Consider the following 20,900-nt stretch of genomic DNA (forward strand, 5'->3'; position numbering starts at 1 on the left):
TCTCATGAGAGTCACACTGCATCTGTAATTGGAGAGCCAGTGTGGCCCAGGGGTTAACGTGCTGGACTAAGTAAGACTTGGCAGATGACTGCATGCACACCATACACTTAAAGCACATTTACCGCCCCGTCCCCCGCATGGGAACTCTAGTTTCAGGGCACTGGGAATTGTAGCTCTTTGGGGATAAACTACAATCCCCCCCCCAAAAAAAAAACTGAGTGTGTGATATGTATGGCATGCATGCAGCCTAACCCTCAGCCATGGGAACTCGCTCTGGTCTCAGACCAGTTTCTCAGACGCATATTTCATCGAATGACTGTGCTTATAAAATGGTTGGCAGGGCTGGAGAACAAGGCTTACCACGTCAAGCCTCCCAGAGGTCCTGAGAGGACAACAAATAAACATGCTTCTGGGGTCAAATAACTTGGGTATGGTTCTGCAGTCATCATGACTGGCGGGAATTTCTCCCCCAGCCCTGTTGTGCGGTGACTGCTCTGGAGGGGCTTCCGTTCTTCTGGCGCAGAGCAGGGGCTTCAAGCTGTGGCCCGCTCCGTCTGCCGAGGGCCTTCCCCGCTCTCTCCTGTCTTCCCCTCGTGCGCATCGGCCTGGCTCGCTTTCCCATGTGCTCTGGGGAAAGAGCAGCGCCTCCGCCGCCTCCTCCTCCTCCCGCGGGGCGGAGCCCAGCGCGAGGAGGGGAAAGCTGCCTTCTCATTGACCATGTCCCACCCCGCGCCTCGCCGCGCTCTCTTCCTCCCTATCTGTGTCGCACACGCGCGCGCAGCAGAGGGAGGCGGCGGCCGCCACCGCAGCAGCAACAGCTGTAGCTCGGCCAGCCAGCTCCGAGCCTGAGCGCAGAGCAGAGGCGAGGCGAGCGAGCCGAGACCCAGGCAGCATGGCGGGGCTGCGCTACCCGCCGCAAAGCAGCTACTGCCGCGCGGCCACGGCCATGAACCTCCTGCTCGGCGTCTTTCAGGTCCTCTTGCCCTGCTTTCGCCCGGGAGAAGCGCAGGGCCAAGGTAAGAATGAATGGCTAGAAGAGGCGGCCAGCTTGGAAAGGAGAGGGGGGCTTTTTGCAAAGCGGCGCTGAGGTAAAACAGGGCTGGAAGGTCGCTTGGAGAAGGGAGACCCCCACACGGGCCCCCACGAGCCGCCCTCCTCATCCTGCCTTTGTGCAGCGGCTCTGCACTGCCGCCTTAATGGTTCCCAGCCCCGCTGAGGCGGCGGAGTTCCTCTTCCTGCCTCGTCCGCCCTGCCGTTTCGCTTCTTATTTGCTTATTCGCTTTGTTTGGACTGCGAAGGGCGGCCGCGACCTTGTGACAGGCGGGCAGGCGGCGGGGAAAAAAGCGGGCGGCGGCGGCGGCGGCGGCCCACAATGCGGGACTCCTTCCTTCCCTGGCGCGCTGCCGCTGCACGGGCTCGCGCTGCTGCTGCTGCTTAGGCGGCGTCGGCGATGCCGCCCTGTCTGCAGCCTTCGCGGGTCACCGCTTGGAGGAAGAGGAGGCCCTCGTTTGGACTCGGCCCCAGGCTGATCTTTCCGTCAAACCCCCCCCCCCACAAAACCCTGGCTTCCGACGCCCCTTTTGTGCGCCGTGTCTGCCTGCGTTTCGCACGTTGCTGCTGCTGCAGCAGGAGCGTTTTAATATGGAAGCGTCTCAGGGACGAAACAAAACAAAGCCCAGCCTCCTCCTCCTCCTGCTGCTCCTGCCTGCAGCGCTCTGGCTGTGAAAGGCCCGCGAGCCCAGAGGAGACTCTCTCCCAGCTCGCGCCGTGTGCGTGTGGGTCGAGGCCACAGGCCTCTGCATGTCCCCCTCTCTTGTTGCTGGTGGAAATTGCAAAGAGCTTTCTGTTTTGTTTCCGCCCCTAGCCATGGACCCCATCCCCAACGTGGTGGAGTTGTGGCAAGCGGAGGAAGGGGAGCTCTTGCTGCCTGCTCAGGTAAGGAAATGAGGGGCGGGGCGCGCGGGGGAGGGGCGCGCGCGGGGTACTGCGCAGGCGCAGGAAGGTGGCCTGGGTGGGAAGTTCTCCTGCCTTTAACTCTGCGCAACGGGAGTTTGCCCTCCTCGACGATGCTGCCTGCAGCTCAGTCTGTTTGCCCCTTTTTTTCCCCAACCTTGCCTCCCTGTGCATGATTTTGCAAGTTGCGGTGGCTTCGGATTCGGAGATGGTGAGACCCGGTCAGTACCGGAAGTGGCGCTTCCGCCTCACCTTGCCAGGATTTTGGCAGCAGACGCAGTTATGATTTCATTATGCTTCTGAAAGGGGAATTGGGTAGGCATCAAATAACATGTGAAGCTGTTGGGAGGCGCGCTGAAGTCTAGCTGCAACTGATATTTGTAAGACAAACCCAATTGATGCAGCATCGCAGCATTACTTCTACAGGGAGCAAGTCTTATTAAATTCTGTGCATAGGATCAGTTCTCTGTTGGTTTAGTGCTTTTCGAGACTGCATCAGTTTATAAACTGTAACACTTACTTTCCCCTCCCCTTTACAATATAGCATCTTTCGTTTCCCCCTTAAATGCCAGCCATAGTAAAGTGAGAAAATACAGCAACTTAAAGGAGTGTTTTAGAATTTTTATGCGTAGTGAACAAGGTATTCTCAATTTAAGTTAATATTTTATTGAAATGAATTTATTTTTATAGAAGTATGTATATACTGCTATATCATAAATATCAGGGCATTGTACATTAACACAATTCAAACCATACAAAATAATTATTGACGTGTCTTGCTAATAAAAATGTCTTAAGCAGCTGATAATAGCTTGTTGGCATACAAATGCCTGCAGCCTGAAATTTAAAAAGCAAATGACTTATTTACTTTGTTAACATGTTGAATGTTCCCAAATGAAATAATTACTTGTTTATTTATACTACGTTTAAAGCAAATGAATTGGTAGGCTGGATGTGGGTGGGGAGAAATTGCCATTTCTTACAGATACGATGAAAAAAACAAAAACAAGTAGCTGCAACTTTTTAAAAAATGGTTTGTCTGTAGTATACAGGGAGGCATTAGTAAATGCAGTTTTCAGAGAAATGCATGATTGTACATTGCAGAAATCTCAATTCACCAGTGCAATGTCTGGATATTAGTAGATTGATCTAGTAAATCCTGGTCTAGTGAAGCAGGTGTGGGGAACCTTTAAACCTGCAGATGTTTCTGAACAATAAGTCATAAATGACCTGGCCATTGGTCATGGTGCTGGAACTACTAGGAGTTGCAGTTCAGCAACACAGGGACTACAACCCCCATCACCTCTAGCTAGCATGACCTGTGGTCAGGGGAGATGGGAATTGTAGTCCAAAAACAACTGGAGACCCAAGCTTGGGAAACCCTGCTCTAAGCCACCTTAACTGCCTACAAGCCTGGGAACCACCTCTGCTAACACTGCAGAAGACTCTCTATTTGAACTAGCAATACATCTGCTGAAGAGCATTCATCCTGCTGCAGCTTCTGCGGAAGAGGCTATATATTACATGAGCGGGTGGTGGGTTGACTGACGGGTTTCCCCTTTTGCACATTGCCTCTTCATGTAGCACGTAGGGGTGAGAGTGCTCTTCTCCTTTCTGATGCAAGTCCCCTGGATCTTTCTTGTGAGAGAAGGCTTTGTTGGGGCCATGGTAGTCAACATGGTGCCTTGTAGGTGTTGTTGGCTACTAGCTCCCATCAGCTCCAGCTAGCGTAGTCAATATTTAACGATGATGGGGTTGTAGTCTCTTGCAGGAGACAGAAGGTGATGGCCCAGGATGAGGGCGAGGGCTGCTGCATATCCAGAGTCACAATGTTTTTAGTTTATTGTTGAACTTTGACTTGTGATATGTGGGTAGGGTGGAATGGGTTAATTGTATGAAGCACGAGCTTTTTATTGCTCCAGTACTTACTTACTTATGGGATGCTGGTGGTGCTGTGGGTTAAACCACAGAGCCTAGGACTTGCCGATCAGAAGGCCGGCGGTTCGAATCCCCGCAATGGGGTGAGCTCCCGTTGCTCAGTCCCTGCTCCTGCCAACCTAGCAGTTCGAAAGCATGTCAAAATGCAAGTAGATAAATAGGTACTGCTCCAGCGGGAAGGTAAACAGCGTTTCCGTGTGCTGCTCTGTTTCGCCAGAAGCGGCTTAGTCATGCTGGCCACATGACCTTGGAAGCTGTACTCCGGCTCCCTCGGCCAATAAAGCGAGATGAGCACCGCAACCCCAGAGTTGGCCATGACTGGACCTAATGGTCAGGGGTCCCTTTACCTTTACTTATTTTGTCCTACTGCAGTTCTATTTAACTGTGCACTTTTTTATAACTTAATTTACAGCTGTTAGGAATCTTTTCTATGTTTCTGGGATAATATTAGATTTGGGATGCATGTGTAGGGATGTTTATTAGTATTCAAATGTTAATAATCTTATATTTTATATGAAATAAATACCAATTACTATTTATTTATTTTTTAGATTAATTATGGATGTCCCCGGAGTGTTATTTCTTGCTTTATTGTTCTTTGTGATATTCTGGTAGCAGTTTACATAGCTGATTTGAATATTCATTGGAAAGGAAAAGGAGAGTGTAAACAAGGAGGGAAATGAAGGTGGCTTGATTTTCTGATTCGTTAACTGATTTCAGTTAGAACAAACCACAGTTCCACAAGACATGACATGACTGTTGCTTGTTCTAGTGTGAAGCAGAAGGATTCACACCTGCGTACATGAGGCAGAGGAAAGGGGAACATTCATACTTAAGGCCCACTGTGGTTTGTTCACAGTAATTTAAAAGAGTCCTCACCAACTTAGTATCTGCCAGATGTTTGCAGTACAATTCTCATCAGCTCCATTCTGGAGGGGAAAAGGTTAGGCAAGGTAGATCTGAACTATGTTTGTCATGGAAGTTAGGGATGCAACTGTTTATTGTAATTTGTATTACTTATAACTCAGTACCTTGCGGGCAGGGTTGACCTCTAGCTCACCCCTTCTCAGTATCCGGTAGCTAGTCAGACCACTGCATCAGTTCTGCAAGCAAATACTTACAAATGCATGATCAAGTGTATTCAGTTGACATTGATAGGATAGCTGTTTTCTATCTTTTGATTTCCTGGTAACTGTTGCCTTTTAATTTGTATCATCTGCTACATGAAAGTTATGACCTGCTGTCACATATGTTTGGGGAAGTTTAGAACCAACATTTTCTTTGCTTATTTAGTTAGCTGTAATTCCCTGTTCCGCGTGTTTTGTAAATAAAATCTGGTCATTTGGTTAACTACCGTATTTTTTGTCCCATAGGACGCACCTAGTTTTTTGGGGGGGGAAATAAAGAAAATTTCCCCCCCTTTATTTCCCCCCTTTATTTCCCCCCCCAAAAGCAGGTCGGGGAAACCGAACCAGGTCGAGGAACAGCAGGATGGTGGCGCTGCGCCTCCCTGCTGTCCCCCGAGCTTGTGGGGCTGGCCGAGGTCTGCCTGGCGTGAGGGGCGCCCTGCTATCCGCAGCATGGAGAGCCCTGCAAGGAACTCCTGCAGGGCTCCCCACGCTGCGGATGTCTGCCCGGCGGGAGGGGCGCTCTGCTTCAGGGAACCCCTCGCACCGGGCGGCAGGCTGCTATCCTGCAGAGCTCCCCACGCTGCGGATGTATGCCCGGCACGAGGGGCGCTCTGCTTAAGGGCGCCCTGCCCGCCGGGTGGCAGGCTGCTATCCGCAGCGTGGGGAGCCCTGCGGGGAACTTCCACAGGGCTGCCTAGGCTGTGGATGTGTTCCCGAAGCGCCGGGCGCTCTGCTTTCAGAACACATCGGTGTGTTCTGATCCAAAGGGATTCTGACCAGCCTAGTTTATTGTACCCTATCTTATTGTTTTGGGTCTCCTTACCAGACTCCTGGGATGTCTCAGTTGGTAGAGCACAAGACTCTTAATCTCAGGGTTGTGGGTTCAAGCCCCACGTTGGGCAAAATATTCCTGCATTGCAGAAGTTTGGACTTGCTGGCCGTCATAAACCATTCCAACTCTACAATTCTATGTTTCTAACTGCTGTTAAAGTTGGTATCTAATATTGAGGGGAGTTAGGTGAACAGAGATTGAGAACTGGCAGAGTGGTGGCTTGGTGTGCCACTGAGATTATTCTTTCCTAAATAATTCAGAGTCATAATGACCTAATAGATGAGGTCAGCTAGTGATTCCTTGACCTATTCTAGGATTGTTTTAGTCCTGGTGGGAAATTGCCCAATATTTAATTGGGCAATTAAATATACGCAAGTAGGACCCTGTGATAAAATGTTGCAGTGTCGAGTGCTTCTACTCATGGCCCTCATCACTCCATTCACCCCCCCCCCAATATATATATATATTGCATATCTGTAAATATAGTTTCTTGCACGCCAGTATAGGGAAAATAATTCTTTCAACTTCAACATAAAATAGTCTTTCTTCCTTTCTACCAAGAACATTTTCCAAGCTATTAGAAAAGGAAAGTTCTTATTTCCTTAGTGTATTGTATTACAGTGGTACCTCGGGTTACATACGCTTCAGGTTACATACGCTTCAGGTTACAGACTCCGCTAACCCAGAAATAGTGCTTCAGGTTAAGAATTTTGCTTCAGGATGAGAACAGAAATCGTGCTCCGGCAGCACGGCAGCAGCAGGAGGCCCCATTAGCTAAAGTGGTGCTTCAGGTTAAGAACAGTTTCAGGTTAAGTACGGACCTCTGGAACGAATCACGTAAGTACTTAACCCGAGGTACCACTGTACATCACGTTGAAAACTTTTTAGGTGACGAATTCCTGCTCATTTTTTTATTTTTTTATTGGAAGACATGCTAGTATCAAAATAGAGTCAAACTCATTTAGACATCTCACTGCTGACAGTTCTAAGAAGCAGCAGTGAATTGCTGACAGATCTTCATCATTCTTTGCTGTAGCTGCTAGGAGAAGTGCATGCCAAACAGAAGGGCCATGTTGATCTTTGTTTGACTACTTCTTAAAATGCCTTACAAGGAAGGGATTTAGTTTTTAGATTCATACTGTTTTATTTCTCCCTATGGCTTGCCAATTTTTGTTCAGCCTGTATGAAATTCCAATGCCAAGATCATAGAATTGTAGAATTGGTTCCCCCAAGGATCTTCTTGTCCAACCTCCTGCAATGCAGAAAATATATTAACAAAATGTTTTAAAGGCCCAAGAGTGAATTGAAGGTTAAGTTTTTGTTTGTGAAAATACCCGGCCACCAGAGTTATTATTTTAAGTTCTGTCAGAACTTTAGTCGTTGTTGGATGGCTTTGGAATGCCACCGGAGGGTAGAAGAGACCTTTTAGTATGCAACTAAGTTTTACTCAGAGTAGACCCATTGAAATGAATGGACCAGACATAAATGGTCTGAGTAAAACTTACCTGAACACTGGTTGAAGGAAATATCAGTGCATTTGGGTGCATATGATACAGTGCAAATATGGTCAAGTAATATGGCATGAGGCAGTGCTATAACTGCTCTACTGAAATAATATTGTGCCATAGTATACCTATTTTTAGTCACTTGCAAGTTGAAAAAAATAAAATAGCCAACTTAAGCTTACCAGGTTGCATGGAGATGACCCTCAGTTTCTGCCAAGCAGTTGTACAGTGACCATTCTCCCAATGATGTCTGTGCGAACAAGCCCTTCTATCCACTATGAATTTGTACAGAAATGTTGCATATACATATATGTGTCTGTGGTTACCTAAATTTCCTTGTGTGCCCTCAGCTGTATGACGAGGGCATCCAGGGAGTTGTAGCCCATTCAAGAAATGATTTCCAGTTAACTTTCAGGGAAGTAGGAATGGCCTTGTGGCAGTGGCTATATCTGATGCCCTCCCTGCCCCTAACCTCTAACTGCACTTTATGGTGCCCAAGGAGAGCCGAACCTGAGTTGTATTTGGAGTGCTTTAAACAAGCATGTTTTTGTATTTATACATCACTACAACAGTGATTGCTGTCTATGAATATATGCCATCAAAATGCATATAAAAGCAACCACAAATAGCAGGTTTCCTTTGAACTTTCCTTTGTGGGAGCAATGGTTAATTTGTTTTTTTAAAGGACTGGTATTTCCTTTTTTTATTTTGGTGGTACTTGTGGGCAAAGATTAAATAAAATGGAGCAGCTGTGAAGGTGTTAAAAATACAGTTTTGTCTTAATTATCAGCAAGCTTCCACATTTATTTTACTTAAGCTACTGTGGGCATTTCCTAAAGTTCTTGGAATCAGACTGATACAAAATATATGATACAGTTATAATTTGAAACTAATGAGAAACAAAAGAAAAAGAAACATTGAAACCAAGAAAAATTAAGCTGGACAAAGCCAAGTCTGGAAACATAAAGCAGCAGCTGCTGTTTCTGCAAATATGAACACTACCCCAGATACATGAAGAAATTGGTGCAGAGGGTGCCAGCTGATTAGAGCCCTATCTTTGTTTTTGCTTGTTGCGTGAAGAGTTATAGCCAGATAAAGTTAATCACTAGCTTGTGTAGGACTGCTGGTAATACTTTCCTTCATCTGTATTTTGACAATAAAGAGAGAGAGAGATTGGTTAAAAAAACTGAAGAACTACTATTGATGGTTTAAAATAACTCTAAATATGGAATCTGCATAGCAGAATCTGGTTACAGAATTACAGGCCTACAAGGAGTCTGAAGGTCGTTTTAGTCTTTGTGTTAAATCACATTTATACCACAATTAAACTCCATTACAGATTAACTTTATCCTGATAACATGCCACAAGCCATGACCCAGAGCTAAAAAGTGCTTTGTTCTAAATTTCCCCATAGCCAACGGATTCACGAAATGTTTTATTAGGGCTGTCTCTATAGTTCAATTGAGCAAACCTAGAAACATTTTGAAGGGGAAAGCAAAATCCTTAAGGGCATTGGCCGTCAAACCTGCATGCAAGAATTTAGCCAACTGTAAGGAGAATGCACCCGTTTGTCTATTTTAAGGGTTTTATTTGCACACATCCACACATACACACCTGTCTTACAAAGCTATGGTTGAGGCTGTTGCAACTTTCAGAGGTTGCATGTGGTTTCATGGGGAAAATGGATTCTTCTGTTGCCTCTTGACAGAGATTCTTCAAGAGAGAATTGGGAGGTATATATATAATTTGAGCATATCCACCGAGATTCCGAAATGTATGACACTGGATTCACTACTTGCCATGAGTTACTGGGTTGCCAGAAGTGGGCTTTGGGGACATTGGTTTCCCACAGTCTGAGCTTATGAATGGAATGCCATTCCCATCTTTTATGAATCTGTGATTTCCGGGACTCTCCCATGAGTTTTCAAGCAGCTGTAATTTTCTGCTGATATGTAGACTGTTACCCAACTTAAAAAAAGAAAAAAAATCTGGATGGTGCTTTTATTATTGACATTTGGTGGACACGAGTGGTGCTGTGGGTTAAACCACAGAGCCCAGGATTTGCAGATCAGAAGGTCGGTGTTTCGAATCCCCGCGACGGGGTGAGCTCCCGTTGCTCAGTCCCAGCTCCTGCCAACCTAGCAGTTCGAAGGCACGTCAAAGTGCAAGTAGATAAATAGGTGGGAAGGTAAACGGCGTTTCCGCGTGCTGCTCTGGTTTGCCAGAAGTGGCTTAGTCATGCTGGCCATGTGACCCGGAAGCTGTACACCGGCTCCCTCGGCCAATAAAGCGAGACGAGCACCGCAACCCCAGAGTCGGTCACGACTGGACCTAATGGTCATGGTCATCATTCAGTATAGGGGGTCCCACTGAACAGAATATCCTTAAAGAGCTCTGGGATTTCTAAAATACAAATGTATGCTGGAAACTTATATTTGCTGCTTATATTTCATGGTATTTTCTCTGTCCACTAGGCTGAATCAGAGGAGGATGTGGAAGAACATCCACAAGAGCAGAGGTAAGCAGTGTTAAGATAAAAATAAACATCTTCCATCATACAACAATAAACTATATTTGCATTATTCCCTACAGTAATAGTGAAGTCGGTTACTTTGAATAATTTAATTTATGCTTGCTCTCTTAGTTGAGTGATGAAGATTAACAGCTTAACCTGTTGTTTTTGTCAGTGTTGTGGTTTTATGTTGTATGTTGCCCTGCAATATTTCTATGGAAATCTGGTTTATTTATCAATAGATCAATGAATGAGGCTTTAATTTTATTTTATTTTTAAAAAATGCTTCTCATGCAGTATTCATTACCCATGCATTACAAGTTTAATTTTTAAAAATGTTGAAGTACCAGGTTCTCTTCAGATAAGAGAGTCTTTTTCCAGAGAATCCATATTAACAGAAATAAAATACAGAAGAGAGACGGGGGTGCCTTGTTGATGCTTTGTTTAATTAAAACTGAATTCAGGTTTTTTTATTAGTGCATATTCAGTCTTACTGTCTAAGAGTATGATCAAGTTTCTTTTACCTTCTTATTGCCAGCAAATGATTAAAGCCTAGAGCAGATGGTAATTGCACTGCTCCTTGTTTTCCTGCCAAGGTAAAAACAGGATTATTTTTTTCAGTGAAGGCTGTTTTGAGAAGCGTATTGCTTCATTTAGTTTTCTGAATGTAAAAATTGAAATCTACTTGGCATTGAACAACTTGGCATTTTCAGGCCTTTTGGTAAGGTAAATGTGTCACCTGCTGCAGCTGCATTCTCTCTCAACAGCTGTCCTGTTCTAGGGCATTCATACCATATCATGACTAGCATTAGGTTATTTTTAATAACCTTATGGCATTAACTAGTTGTATAAAAACACTAATCCATTTGGATTACTGCAATGCATTGTATGTGGTGCTGCCCTTGAAGATGGTTCAGGAACCTTAGGTAATACAAAGCACAGCAGCTAGATGGTTAACTTAGGCTCCAGAAACCTAGCCCATGTAGCCAGTTTTAAACCCACACCAAGTTCCTTTATGGTCCATTTTAGGGCTTTACCCTGCTCCAAGTCATCTAGAGAGTTTTAAAAGTGATATCAAAGACTGTCTTTCCTCATATAACCTGCATGAGTATTCAGATCTTCATTCGAGGTCCTCTCTGAGTGTGGCTCCTTTCAGATGTAAGGTGATAAGGAATAAAACCTTTTAGTGCAGACACCCCAAGTCTAAAATGCCCTCTCCAGGGAGGCTCAGCTGGTTCTGGGCTTGGTGTTTTTTCACTCACTCTGGCCTTTCCTGGTATTGTAGTATAGAATTAGATCTTGGTACGGCTTCATCTTGCAAGCAAACCTATGGTTATTACCCACCTTGTGGAGTTAAAACAACAACACAAAAAACTGTTTATATGAACTATCTCTCACACTTTGTTTTTCCTTAACAAAGTTGACAGTGTTGGTTTTTCTGCCAGGAATTCTTTAGTACAGCTATTAATGATTGGAGCAAAGACTGGCTTACCTTTGCAGTGAAAACAGAATGACTTGGTGCACCCAGTTAAGAGCAAAGTCCAACATTCAACTAGTACTCTGTAGAGTACATCTTCCATAATTTTGATGGCACTTTTTCTTTCAGTCTAAAAAAAGATTTTAAAAAGTCAGGCCCATTCTCAAACTATTAGACTTCAAGGATACTTCATAGAGCAGGTGTGGGGAACCTTAGACTCTCCAAATGTTGTTGAACTACAGCTCCCATAATCCCTGGCCACTGGCCATGTTTTCTGGGGCTGATAGGAGTTAGCAGATGTTTTGACCTCCCTCAGAAGCCTTCTCTCAACATGCGTTGTGTGCATGCGAGACATTTAAAAATGAGTGGTTTTTAAACTGGTTTGAAGTGAGCTGCTGCCTAATGCCTACACCAGGCTTCACAGGTTAAAACTGGTCTCCATTATTCTTTATTCTCCCAGAAGATACGCTTTCACAATTTTAATAAGCTGATATGTATGTACGCGTACACTCCCCATTCCTCCTATTCGGTGATCTATCTTCTGTTCATATATTCAAAGAACTTGGATCATGGAATTGCTTTAGCAGGTGAAGAAAAGACCTGTTCTGTTTTGAGAAATCTAGCTCCTTTCACTTATTTGTGGGAACATTCCAATAGCATGGAGAGAGAATCTAGAAGTTGGAATATATCTTCAACTGTTCTTAAGAATTTATTTTCCTATATTTGGATATAAGTAAGCACAGGCCGCATCCAACCAACTCCCAAAACTCCCCCTCCACCCCCAATTTCTATAAAGAACAGGTACAAATTAATGGCCAAAAGCAAAATGCATAACAATTTCTGAAAGTTGATAAAGTATCTGTTGTTGTTTTAAAAAAAAACTCTACTAAGCCCTACTAAGCTCTCAAAACATGATAGCGATCTGCAGTGTTGTATTCTTTAACTAACTCATTTAACTTGTTAGTCTAATTTTAGAAATAACCGGTGATGCACAGACAACTGACTTCCTGTGTGTATGTGTGTAGGCGTACCTCAGAATATCTCTATAAGGTCATTTAATATGATGTGCAGATAAGATGATGATTCTATTACCTGTTTTCTTTATATCCAAAATCCAAATGTCTGCTTTAGGTTAGAACTGAATTTATAAATGTCGTTGCCCAAGATGCCATCATGCTAGACATTTTTGAAGAAGTCTTTCTCTTTGCAGCATTGTAGGCTGGTCACCAGGATACATTTATGTATCCTAATGGACTATTAGTTTCCCATAACCAAAGGGAAGATTTAGCTCATGTGTCTCTCATTGGTCTTAGTCTTTACGGGGTAGTTGGTATTTTGTTTAGTGTAGGAAATGTAGCCATTTACTAGGTGAATGCTTTAATTGAATCTACTTTCTTTATCTAGCTGATAAAGAAACCATCTCAAACTAGGAGACATTGAATGTTCTACCTGCTCCTTCCTAAATTTTGGGCGGGTCCTTTGGGGATAATAGAAGCTATGAGCTGAAGAGCATCATTAGAAATGGGGTGGTAATAAGTTCCAGCAGTACTGTAGATTGAAATACATATTCTGACTTCTTAGGCAGACCCTTGAGGCCAAGCTCCCACTGCCATGTTTTGATGCCAGTATCCAGTGGGAAGGCTGAAACTGAATACATTGTTTACATTATTCACATGTTAGTGGAGAAAGCTATTCCCTGCACCAGGTGAACCTGTTGAAATAATGTAATAACTGCCATAGTTGAAATAGGTCAGGCAGACTGCTTATATCTGATTATGCTAAACTTTTTCAGAGACACTACTTTTCTACTTATTAAACTCCAGACAATCAGCCTTTCTGCTTGTCCTCCAAGTGCATTTTACCATGTTAAAATGGTGTGCAACAGGCAATTCGTTAATAAATCAATTGACCTACATAAAATTTCTGTCATGGGACTATGTTAGGGAAACAAACTTATTTTTATTGTTAGATTTAAAATGGGAGGGGTTGTCCTTTTGAGGATGGTCCTTCACTTTACCAGTCTGCTCATTGAGAAGCTGATATGAGATTCGGTTTTTGTGCCAAAACAGGTTGTCCTTGTGCTCCACATGGGAATCTCAGCAAATTATGTTTTTGCAACCACAAAAGGGAGGCAGCTGGGAATTCAAGGAAACTATCAGGGGATGTACCTTAATGAATCTAGTATTTGTGTATCACTATTGGTAGTTCCATGTGGGCAAATTCCATTCTAGTTCTTAGTACTCCTGGGAAAATGTACAGTAAGTCAAAAGTTGATTGCTTTGGATATGAGCAATTATATGAATCTATAGAGATATGTGATGTCTCTGTTGTTAATGGATAATTACTAGTTCTTTGGTGGGGAGGGGAGCTAGTATGGAAGCCAAGCAGAAAAAGCATGAAGTGGTTACTACTTTTTATTATTATTATAAAAGCATCTATTAACATTGTATATCATATATCAAGGTTCTCCAGCTGCATGTCAGTCAGGATTGTGGTGCTGTTTGTGCTGCTGGTATTTTTCACAGCACATTGCACAGTCTACAGTTTTAGCTTTTGAGGGTGGAGGGCATGTCAAAAGATCGTAAAAGGAAAACAAAAATATTTCATAGAAGAACATGAATGTGGAAAATAGCTTTGTTATTCCTGTATTGATTAAAAACAGCTTTCTTGGATGTCAGAGTTGTGACATTTGAAACATTTTGGTGAAGCCTCATATAAATGCCTTCAGCTTGTTTACAGTCCTAACATTTGAAGAGGGTTTTGTTTTCCAGGAGCCTTTAAACCAACATAATAATTCTTAATCTGACTATTCTTCAAATCATTTTAAAGTCTGAAATATTTTATGGTCCTTGAGTTTATAAAAGATTTCCATTATGGGTTCAAGTTAATGGTCGTTGAGTTTCTAAAAGTTATTCGGAAAGTATAAGGTATTATGTACTTAGTATAAGGATCAGGAAACTGCTAGTGTATTTATGTTCTTCTGAGTGTTAATGTTTATTTGTTAATACAAATGAAAGTCAAAAAGGCAGTAACATGTATTTCTTGTACGGTACTGCACATGTCTATACCTTTATGTACTGCATGTCAAAGCTGCAATTCCAGTATTAAGCCTACTAAGAAGTAAACCTTATTGGACTCAGTGGGATTTACTACTGAGTAAACATGCACCCTGTTGCACAGTTAATATATATTTCAGTTAAGACTGCTCTGTGTCAGGATTGGGAGAGGGGGAGTGTTACAAAATAAACACAGAAGCGGCAGTAAAATCACAAGACATGCTATCTACATTATAAATCTCATCTAAAGTTCAGTTGTTTGTCTAGCATCAGTCTCCTTGACACTGAACCATCAGACATTTTGGGACTTGGAAAATGAGGTTATATATGTTATGTGCTACTAAAACAATGTTTCTATAGAGGTTAGAGATCAGAATATACAGAAATAGAGATCTGGTTCTTTTAGGAGCTGGGATTGAGTCTGTTCAGAAGCAACTACGTTGCTGGACATCCATGCTGTTGGTAACTTTGATCACTATTCTTCATCCCTCCCGCAGTATCCGTAGGCCAACTTTGACGGGTGGGCGAGATTGCCTGCCTACCAGCCACCTGATGGTCTAATGTCATGTGGACAGTGCATGTCAGTGTTAAAAGATCATTGTAACTGCAGATCAGCTGGTCAGTGGTTACAGCAATCTCCTTTACAGGGGCACTCCTTTATAGATGCACTTCCAGCGACAATCAGCTGATTGGCAGTGAGAGTGCACCTTCAAGGGGGTTTCCTGTAACTGCTGATGAGCTCATTTGCAGTTACTGGGCCCTTCTTCAGAGTCTTTCTGGAGCAATCACTTGAAACCTAAACTCCTTCCTCTGTAGAAGGAGGAATGACCTGTTTAAAGATGTACCACTTTTTCCTACATATGTTGGGGAAGTGGTTTGTATTCAAAATGCTGCCTGCAAACGGAACAGTTTTTTTCTCTGCAGAGAGAAAAATGCTCCATTTGGAAGAAGTACTTCAAATCCAAACTGCTTTCTCCAGCCCACTAAGCTGCTCCAGGCAATTAGATCCCAGTGGGATCTCATTATGATATTGTACACGATACAGCAGAGCACAATACAGTGGTACCTCGGGTTAAGAACTTAATTCGTTCTGGAGGTGAATTCTTAACCTGCAACTGTTCTTAACCTGAAACACCACATTAGCTAATGGGGCCTCCTGGCGCTGCCGGAGCACAATTTCTGTTCTCATCCTGAAGCAAAGTTCTTAACCTGAGGTACTATTTCTGGGTTAGCGGCATCTGTAACCTGAAGCGTCTGTAACCCGGGGTACCACTGTATAATAAAAACAAAACATTAAAACAGTGTGCGAGTGCACAGACAAAAAGCAAAATGGATCTGTTTCAGGGGCTCATACTGTATGGTCATCATTTGGAATGACCAGAGTGATTTATACTGGGTCAGGCAGATGGTCAAGCTCCAAAAGGTGGCTATCTTAGTTATGGTACAGGCATTTCTAGAGCAGCAACTCTATATAATTGAGCAATGTTACCATGTTGTAGATAGTGATAATGGACAATTGTAGCTACTTAACTTTTGCCTTTTAGCATAAAAAAACTTCCCAAACCAAGCCACTCCTCATTGTAGGCTTGGGGAAACTGTGGTCCTCTAGATGTTGTAACACTCCAGCTCACATCAGTCAGCAAGCCCAATGGCCAGGAGTCTAGGAACATCTGCAAGATCACAGGTTCTCATCTTCCCTGTTGATTACCTAGATCTCCTGTTCTGGCTAGACTGATTAGGTGTAGTAGCCTCTTCTTGCCATTAGCTCCTTGTTCCTGTTCACTGGTTCTGTAAACTCTGCTCTATTTGAACTATGACCCCAAAAGGGTAATCAAGGGCCTAAAATACAGATCCTCATAAACAGTAATTTCACCATCTCATAATTTCTGTTATACCAATAAGGGAATTCTCTTTCTCCGTACTGATGTGTTTAACCTATTCTAATGTACCACTTCTTGATATATTTATCAATATGCTGTCCTGTTTGTGGTAATTTTTTTGTTCTTGTTTTGCTAAAGTAAATATGGCAATTCTATTACCTTTATATTTTAGTTCTTGAACCTTGTAAATAACAGTAAGCATCAGTTTTGTAGGTTGCATTAAAAATTTATCAGGGAGAGAAAGAAGCTGAAATTACTTCAAATTAATTATCTGGTGTGCGTTTTCCTCAAGATTATCCCAACAGCAGCTGGTGAAAATAGCATTTGAGGACAAAAGAAAGAACATAGTCTCTTAAGTTTTATAGCTAGTGACAGTTGCTTTGTCTAGGTATTCGTCAAAGGGCAGCCAAGTGTCAGAATAATCCTCGATTCCTATCTTGAACTGAAGTAATTTAATACATACCATTTTCCCATTGCTAATGCTTCTCTCAATTATTTTTCTGACTGTTGTTTCTCTTTTGTGTGTATTTAATGGAGTTCCAATTTCAAATTAATCTTAAAAGACAAATATCTTGTTAATATTTTATGAAAGAAATGCAGGCAGACATAATTGCCACTTTTGCTGCAAGAGGATGGAACAAGAAAGTGGAGCTTAATATAATTGTGAGAAGTGTAAGAGGTTTAAAATCAGAATGTTTTGCTGGCTATGTTTGAAAGTAATGCTAAACGATCATTTAGTGTAAAGTGATCAAGCCACAGGCCGTACCTGCAAGGAAGAGATTAGATGTTTTATCTTTCTTTTTTCAACTAAGCACAGTTTGTTCCTATGCCTGAATCTGGACAAGCTGTGTTAATGACAGGAATAGCTATTGAGATGCTATGTGGGTATTGGACTACAACTTCCATGTTGCTTGACCATTGGATGTGCTGGCTGGGGTTGATGGGAGTTGATGTCAAACATCTGGAGAACGCACATCAGCTACCCCAGGTTGGGAAACAGGCCAATATTAGAAACCGCTTGGCTTGTTTCCCTTGAGTTGAGACTAAACACAATTTGTATGGGTTTGGACATAACAAACACAGCTGATATTGCAGCTCTTGTAAGGAGAGGGAGTCTAAAGCATAGCTTGTTATTATGCCTAAATCCAAGAATTGTGGTGGACAAGTTCTCCGTTTTGAAAAAAATGAGTATGAAAAACCAGAAATTAAATGTTTTAACCAGAAACAGGGATATATCTGAGAAAAATGCTGGATATACCGTAATCTTAACTGGGAAATGATGCTTCAGAGATGAAATAACTAAAGCGAAATGAAAGAAAACAGACTCGGAGATCTAGTCAGATAAATACAGTTGGCAACGCAAATGTTCTGAACCATCTGTTGTGCTTGAGAGGACAAATCGTAAATTTACTGAATGAGGTTTCATTTTCCCTGTGGTTTCTCAGTTGAGTAGACCTAGCCAAAACTTATATTTAGAGGTGAAGTGTTATCTAAACTTGGGTGTAGCAATGCTTTTTTGTATTGTTCTTTTTAAAAAAGCTTTTGCAACGACATGGAAAATGTGCTGCCTTCTGAGGGGTTGGTTTGTGTTGAAAGACTCTTCCACAATATCTTGCTGCCTGTCATTTTCAAAGCCTTGTTCACCGCAAGTAGCAACAGAATGCCAGGAGCTGAAGGGGCTCTTCTACTTGACCAGCTCCTTGACCCATGACTTACATGCTTTGTTGTGGCTGTTAACTGCCTTTCTTCAGTGCCAATTTGATTTCTGTTGCAATGTTTCCACGTTGAGTCTCTTGTCCCATCCCCCATCCTGTCACACTCCCCCCCCCCCCATTGTAAATAAGTCCTGCTAGCAAGTACGATTACTGGTAGTAATCGTCCACTTTTTACAGCGCTGGTGAATTTCTAAGATTGCGGTCTTTCTAAGTGCAGCTCAGATTGTCTGGTTTTTATACTCTGTTTTAAAGATAACATGTTTGGGAGTGTGTGTGCATTTGTCTTTTAAAGAGGTATACTCTGGCGCAGCTGATTTATACTGCTCTTCTCTCTCCTTTTTAAAAAGATACCTTAGCAGTGTCAATTAGAATTCTAGTTAAAAAGGTTGAGATTACTACTTGGCTTTGCCCCAAAGTCCTAAAAGAAGGTATTGTACATTTTAAGGACAACTTAGGGTGTTATGTTCCTTTAAACCTTTAAACACAGGCTGTATACAAGGAGAGTCATAGTGTCTACATCTGGATGTCATGGATGTCATGTTCAGTGTGACATAAATAAGCCAAGGTGAACTTCAATCCCTCTCCTTTTCAGCATGACCACAAAGATGAGTTTGGAACCTTTGTATTACTGCTCAGTTAATGACCAATAATGTCTTTGGCTGCAGACATTGGGTTGCTAAAGGGTTCACTGGATGGCATTGAGCAAATTACTTATCACATAACCTTTCCTATTTTATGTGGGATAATATCCACATACCCTGAATTCTTTGAAGAGTGAACAAAATACAAGTGTGACAAAAACAAATTAAGAAGTGGACACAACTGCAAAGCAAAAACATGAAAATTTGAAGGAATATCTGATTTCCAATGCATCCTTAAGAAAGTTGCAAGTTTTAAGAATGCTATTATCATGTGTTCCCATCTGGTGGTGCTGATTACAAATATGAGAGCTGCTACTGGTTTTGAGTTCCCTCTGACAATATAGGTTCCAAAGAATATACTAGCGCTATGACATGCAAAATCACCTGTGGTCAGATCCACCTCTTAAACTGTAGTTCTGACCATGAGTAAGATGTGTGTCACAGTAGTTCTTCGGACAGTTACACACGAACAGCGAATGAAGAGGTAAAACTGTTCCACCTTTAGACTGCAGATGGAGCAACTGCATTTGTTTGGTGTTGTGTGGATAGAGCAATGGACTTGGCCCAGTGAGATCTATGTTAAGATCTTTATTTAAGTCATGAAGCTCACTTGAGTGACTTTGGCCCAATCACTCTCAGTCTACCCAATTTCATAATAGCCTGGTTGGAACATAATGTGAATACATGGTTGGTTAGGCAAGTTGTGGTTTGTTTAAATGTCTGAACCCACCATGGTTTGTTTTCTGGAAGCAAACTATGCGTTTTTTTGCTGGCTTGCTAATCATCGCTTGTTTTAACTGTGAACCCAACAGCTATTTTCATGGGCGTAGCCAGGATTTTTGTTGGTGGGCGGAGGGTAAAACTCAGTTTGCTATGTATTTTTATTGATTGGGGGGCAGCTGCCCCTCCCTGTCCCCCCAGGCTATGCCCATGGCTATTTTTCTATAGTTTATTGATTTGGGGAGAGGGGGCTAGCCTGCCTCAGATTCTCACCAGGCTACAGAGGCAAGAACAGCTGGAAAAAGTTGAAAATAAAGGAGAAGATTGGAAGTGAGGTAACAGAATTCCAGCCTTTCTTTTCCCTCTAATGTGGTAGTTAGCATTCCCTGTGTATGGTTTTTTTCATGGTAGATTGGTCAAGAATATGCCCCCACCACACTAAAATCTGCATCTGTACTCCTATACCTGAGAAGCAGTTTACAGTTGCTGTTTCTGTGTAGATTAAGCCATAATGAAGTTGTTTGTGATGATGTTAGGTTCTCTCTTCCTGTGGATAATAGATGATATTCAGTGTTAGTCATTGACTATTACCATTGAAATCAATTAGTCTACTAATTTCAATGCATCTACTCTTGAGCATAACTTACTTGGATATCACCCAGTAACATTAGAAGCAACTGCATAGCATTCAACTCTCCCTGTAGCTAGTTTTCTTAGGGCATGTCCTTTGTGTTTAGATCTATCAGATGCTACCTGTAAGTTGTTGTGCATTGTTATAGGTCACCCCAATCTCTGCTGAGTGGCAGCAAATAACCAGGGTTTGTGTTCTTTTGGAATGAGGCACAGCAGACACTGTCATGTCTTTAAGAAATATGGTTTATTTACACATATTTACAGCTGAGTTTTCAGTGGAGGGGGTGCAGAACATTACACCCCATTAGTGTCTCTTGTTGCTCCCATCATAGCTTCAGCAAGCTTGCAGCCAGAGCAAAGCCAGTCATGCTCCCCAGTTTTTCAGTACAGCCTCTCCCAGCCTGTATGCATGGAGTTCTGGCCCCTTCCTCATTCTTCCCCAAAATCCTCCAAATGCAACTCAGGCTGTGTGTAAAAAGGACATTCTTTTTTCCTGTGGTGACATCACACCTCCCGTAACCCTAGCAATTTCTCCCTCCCAACTCTGCTATTGTCTCTTGCTTACACACAGCTGGGGGAGGAACTCCCCCCCCCCCTTGACTGACACTGAAGGCCGATATCTTTTGTCAAGGCAATGCCCTACCCTCACCTGTCTTTGTTCTTTGATGGCACCTCTGTCAACTGATCTCCTTAAACAGAAGAACTGGCTCAGCCTGTATTTTTACACTGTGCCTGGCATCTTCCCTTAGTACTCCAAATATTAGCTAAAGTCTACAATTTACTAAATTAAAAATTTAGGGGGAACCCCATAAAAACCCCCCATAATGGTATCTATCAGAAATTGAATATCTGGTCTAGCAGTGGGGGGAAAGATGCTCTGCGTGACATTTTGATAATCAGTCCCTCT

General features: G+C 42.7%; 1 protein-coding gene across 16 annotated transcripts in view; it reads left to right on the top strand.

Moving 5' to 3' along the window:
• Positions 1-508: 508 nt before the first annotated feature.
• The window catches only part of TMEM131L (transmembrane 131 like), a 66,855-nt gene continuing 46,463 nt past the window's right edge, over positions 509-20,900 (top strand). For 3 of the 16 annotated variants that reach the window (XM_083457010.1, XM_083457018.1, XM_083457020.1), the window contains exons 1-3: positions 690-1,016; positions 1,865-1,935; positions 9,834-9,877. In XM_083457010.1, the coding sequence (XP_083313136.1) occupies positions 893-1,016; positions 1,865-1,935; positions 9,834-9,877 (239 nt within the window). In that variant the 5' untranslated portion in view covers positions 690-892. Of the gene's footprint in view, positions 1,017-1,864; positions 1,936-9,833; positions 9,878-20,900 lie in introns of all 16 variants that reach the window. The other 13 variants (XM_083457011.1, XM_083457012.1, XM_083457014.1 and 10 more) reach the window with 6 other exon arrangements.

This window comes from Podarcis tiliguerta, assembly GCF_965153285.1.
Source record: "Podarcis tiliguerta genome assembly, chromosome: 9".
NCBI lineage: Eukaryota > Metazoa > Chordata > Lepidosauria > Squamata > Lacertidae > Podarcis > Podarcis tiliguerta.